The sequence below is a fragment of the Scleropages formosus genome, chromosome 10 (assembly GCF_900964775.1).
Source record: "Scleropages formosus chromosome 10, fSclFor1.1, whole genome shotgun sequence".
NCBI lineage: Eukaryota > Metazoa > Chordata > Actinopteri > Osteoglossiformes > Osteoglossidae > Scleropages > Scleropages formosus.
In genome coordinates, this window is record NC_041815.1 from 10,213,442 (window position 1) to 10,218,054 (window position 4,613).

Sequence of the window (4,613 nt, forward strand, 5' to 3'; positions counted from 1 at the left end):
GGGAAGCGGAAGAGGGAAGAGAGCAGGCATAAGCAAGGTCAGTTCTACGTCTCCGTCATATCAATGTTTTTTTGTCATGAACGCTACACTTTTAAAAAGTCGCTGAAGACCATTCTTAATACAAATTAAGCAGCCTTTCAAAAAAAGCTGGCGGGGTAACGTCGACGTAGACTCAGGCACCTCGAAATGAATGTGGTCACATAGCTACGTGGAGCGAGTTAACCACCGGCGATTAATACGATGATGGAAATCCTGCATGTGTATATATTTGCTAGTGAAATGTAACAGTAGAACACGGGAGTATTGTTGTCAAAGTTTGAGTCGCTCATTGAACTTTTCTGCCCGTTTCAGACGTACTGTGTGGTTTTTCCTCTAGACTCCTTTTCGAGAGTATTCCGCGCTTATTCCCAGTGAAGCCGCCAGCGCAGCACACGATGGTCCACGGCGGCTCCGTGCAGCTCCTGTGCCTGACGGCGGACAGCGGAGTGCCGCTGTTTTGCCGCGGCACCGCGAGGCAGCTGCCCTTCTCCGTCATTGGCTCGCTGAATGGGGTACATATGTTCGGCAGCGGTCAGGACGTGCTACTCTCCAGCTGTGAAACGGAGCGCGGGGGGCGAGTCGTGTGGAGAGTGTTTCACGACAGCGTCATGCTCATCGCTGTGAGCGGCCAGGACACTGAAGCAGTGTGTGAGTTTCAGCTGCGTCGCCTGTTGGACAATATCTGGAACTGCATGGTGTTGATCCTGGGAATTGATGAGCTCGTTAATGTACGAAACGTGGAGCGTCTCAAGAGGGACCTGCGCTTGTGTTACCAGCTTATCGATGGGTTTCTGGAGGCTTCTGGGGAGTGGATGGGAGATGTGACGCACTGTGTGGACTGCCTGCTGCCCCCACAGCTTGTGCTGTTGCAAGAGGCTCTGGATGCCTTCAGCCATGCGGCTGAGAGTGAGTTTGGTTGCCTATTGGTCCACGGAAAAGTAGTGGCAGCTACTGAGAAATGGTGGCGTCTGGCCCCCCAGGAGGTGGTGTTGCTCACTGTCTTGCTGCGGTCACTGGGAGGCACAGCCTGTTGTGATCAACCCGTCTTTCTTCCTCAAGGTAGTCCCACAGTGCCGCATCGCCTGCTACGTTTTCAGCTGCTGCCCGGGGCAGATGTGTGTGTGCTGTGTGGGCCCAGTCCCTCATTGCAGAGAGCTGAGATTGAGCTGGTGGGTCGCTTCTGGCGCCCCCTGATGGAAATTCTCTGGACCTGCCTAGCACTGAAGGACCACTGCCTTCCTGGCTCTGTCACGCTCCACAAGGATGTGCTCGGACTGTTGCTCATCAACCGTGAGTCCAGTCGAGCCATCTCTTCAGTGCGCTCTGCTGTCAATCCACCAGGGGCCCCCTCTGTGGCTCGTCGCTGGGAATTGCTCAGGCTCTTCTTTATATTCACTGTCAAAAGGTACTTTGTCCAAGATGAGGTGGCACAGAGACAGAAAAGGGAGTCTCTCCAGGAAGAGTTTGCTCTTGGGTTTTCCCATCAACCCATACAGTGTTACATGGTGACAGAGGAGTGCAAATGCTTTGGACTGCAGACTCCGCACTATCAGCTTTACCTTTTGATGCCTTTCTCTGTGCCAACATTTGCTCTCAGGCCTCTGGCTGCTCGCACTCTATCTACACTCACCGCCACTGGGTTCTAAAGAGTGCTGGTATGGTCATTCTAAGTACTTTTTACCCATTTAGTGTAAATTCACAAGCACCAGTCTCTTGAGAATGTCTGGGCCCATGTGGTCAGTTAATGGTTTGATGGAGTCGAGCAACTGCTGTGTGACCTCATGATTTACTGTACCTGTACTGGAATAAATGGGCAACATGGGACACATGTACTTCATCATTACACTTTGCTGGCTTTTTTGTTGGGACATCATCAGTGCCCAATATGTGACACACATTGAGCACTGATGATGTCACCTCAGCTGGTGATGAAACATTTACAATCTAAATGCCAAGCTTGGCGAACACCTGGACATCTGGAGACCTGTTAGCGCTACTGAAATTTGGCCTTCCTTAATAAAACTAAATGCTAGGAGGTTTCATTTATTTAGTTCCACCCCCCCACACCCTTCTGCTAGGGGTTTTCTCAAGACAGCATGACAGTTATTTTTTATACTCAACTATAACCATCACTGTGTAAAGCACGTTGAAGAAAAGCGAGAATAACTGGATGTCATTAATGAGACAAATCAGTACACACAAATGAGTACACTGGTTTGAGCACACTGCTCCTGTAGGGAACCACAATGCCATAATCCAAAAATAATACCTAATATTATCTTTAAAACAAAAAAACAGCAGAATGTGTTAATTACAAAAGACACAAAAAACAACTATTAATAAATGTATTATTTATGCTGTTTGTGGGTGTGGAAAATTCTAAGAGGTCACTAAAAAAAAATATGTAGTTAGTGACATGAATTTCACTCATATGTATAGTTGAGTACTCTACAGGAGCAATTCCAGTCAAGTGCCTTATCCACAGCTATTAGCAGGGCCCCTAGCAGAATTGTAACTTTGTTAAACGGCCTTTCTGTTGCAAATTTTTGTCCATACTGTTGTTGTCTTGTAGTGAGAATGGTCTTAGAAAAGTAGTAGAAATAAATTACTTTAACATTTCCCATTGTAGCATTTTTTTAAAATTGATTTTATGCACGCCACAGGGCCTAAATGGCGTACAGACAGTACACCAAGAAAAAGCAAATATCTCCGTATACAGAGAGCTAGGGCTTGTGGTCAAAAGGTTACAGTTTATCACAGGTATGATTATGTTGCACTTTCCAGCAACTTCCAAAATGGTGTCCACATATTCCATAATTCATTAGGATTGTCATGCAAATAAAATGTCAGTTTTTCAAGTGGAAGTAATTTAAATATTTGTCATCCTGTGATGCTGGTGCATCAGGGACTGGGAGAATGGACCAAGATACAAGATCATTCTGCTGTTGTAGGGGTGAAGGAAAGCTTGTGGTCAGGACAGGTGATGGTTCAGATCCGAGGGGCGAACGTTGTTCAAAAGATGATCCAGAGATGTGGTCGGAGGGACAAGCGAAGATCGTGACTGTAGGAGATAGGGAGATGGTCAAGGAAGGGTGAGAAAAGGATATGTAAGGAGCAGGACAGGCAAGGTGAGGTGAGAGCACAATAGGGACAGTTGTCTTGAAGTGATTCCACAATGAGTGGTGCCCTTTTTACCTGTCTGCATTAATTGCAGTCAGGTGCTTATTGCTGAGTTGCTGGTGTGACACATCCACATGTTTACAGAGGGAACTTCAACTGTTGACCATAGCATTAAAATACATTTCTTGGCCAAATATGTCAACCACTTCTGGAGCCCATTTTGGAAAATGGATAAGTAGATCTGCATGTAGAGTGGTAGGAGACCATAATGATAAACTGTTCAGGATCCCCAGGTGTTTTTAACATCTTTCCAAGGAAGAAGAGTGTTGAATATGACAAAAATTTTGGATAAAAATGGGATCTTATGAAATTTCGGAATAAATGGCAAAGATCTTAGTCGCGGGTGGCACGAAGCCAAGTCCATACCCACCCACAGAAACTCCGGTCTAGCCTGAAACAAATTAATAGGTTGTTTAATCTGTGCAGGACAGTAGTAAAATCTCATTCAGTAGAAAAGCCCCAATGTAAAGCCCTTTAATGTTCCTGATAAACCTAGAGATAAATGTGTATCATGTTAAAAAAAAAAAAAAAAGTTTGGCAAGTAACACACACACAGTCTGAGACTGCAGCAACACAGGGCGCAAGGCTGGAGGGGGAGGGGACACACTCAGGACAGGACACCAGTCCATCACAAGGCACCCCAAGCAGAACCCCAGACCCACCAGAGAGCAGGACCTGGCCAAGCCTGCTGCACCACTGCACCCCCATAGGTGTAACAACCAAGGTAAAACATTCATTTGAACAGTGTTAATTCTACTAAACATATTGATACAGGTAAAGAATTCCAAGAGGCAGGTCCTCAGTCTTTTTAATTAATGAGTAGTTGGTGCCTAGAAGGCAACTGAGAGTAACAAAGAAACCTAGGAATATAAAAAACAGAGTTTGCCAGTTTAAAAGGGGAAACATTAAGTAGAATTAAGAGGGGTTTTAATTGCATGGCCAGATGTTTAGAGAGATTCATTTTATAATTTGAAAGCCTATTGAAGTGGGATATCAGCTTTAGTACTGCTGGGACTGATGTCTCAGGGTATAAGATTACATCATCAGCATATAAAGAAATGCAATAATCCTCTTCATGTACTCTTAATATTGCATATGTCTTGATTGCTCTTAATAGCTTCTGCCAAATGTTTTATCATAAGTGTGAATCATAAGGGGGAGAAGGGGCAATCTTGTCGGCACCCTCTTTCAACAGAGAAACTGACTGACAAAGTCATTTGTGTTAATTTGTGCCAAAGGATTTGAATATAAGAGCTTCACTAGGATAATAAAGTTATTATCCATTTTAAGTCTATCCTAGACAGCAAATAGGAAATTCCATTGTACTCTGTCAGCTGCCTTTGTTGAGAGTTGGTTATTGTGTTTCAGCAATGAAGTTTATAATATTTACGGCA

At 44.8% G+C, this 4,613-nt stretch overlaps 1 protein-coding gene across 2 annotated transcripts; it reads left to right on the forward strand.

Annotated features, from left to right (window-relative positions):
- fuz (fuzzy planar cell polarity protein) lies at nucleotides 1-1,698 on the forward strand. 2 transcript variants are annotated; one of them, XM_018758802.2, is made up of 2 exons: nucleotides 1-37; nucleotides 377-1,698. In XM_018758802.2, the coding sequence occupies exon 2, from the start codon at nucleotides 435-437 to the stop codon at nucleotides 1,683-1,685; it is 1,251 nt and encodes a 416-aa protein (XP_018614318.2). In that variant the 5' UTR covers nucleotides 1-37; nucleotides 377-434; the 3' UTR covers nucleotides 1,686-1,698. The 2 variants fall into 2 exon arrangements, with proteins under 2 accessions (XP_018614318.2, XP_018614319.2); XM_018758803.2 differs by having other exon boundaries at nucleotides 21-37; nucleotides 352-1,698.
- Nucleotides 1,699-4,613: the final 2,915 nt, after the last annotated feature.

Excerpts from the sequence above, each read along its gene's own strand:
- fuz (XM_018758802.2), top strand. The coding sequence starts at position 435 with ATGGTCCACGGCGGCTCCGTGCAGCTCCTGTGCCTGACGGCGGACAGC.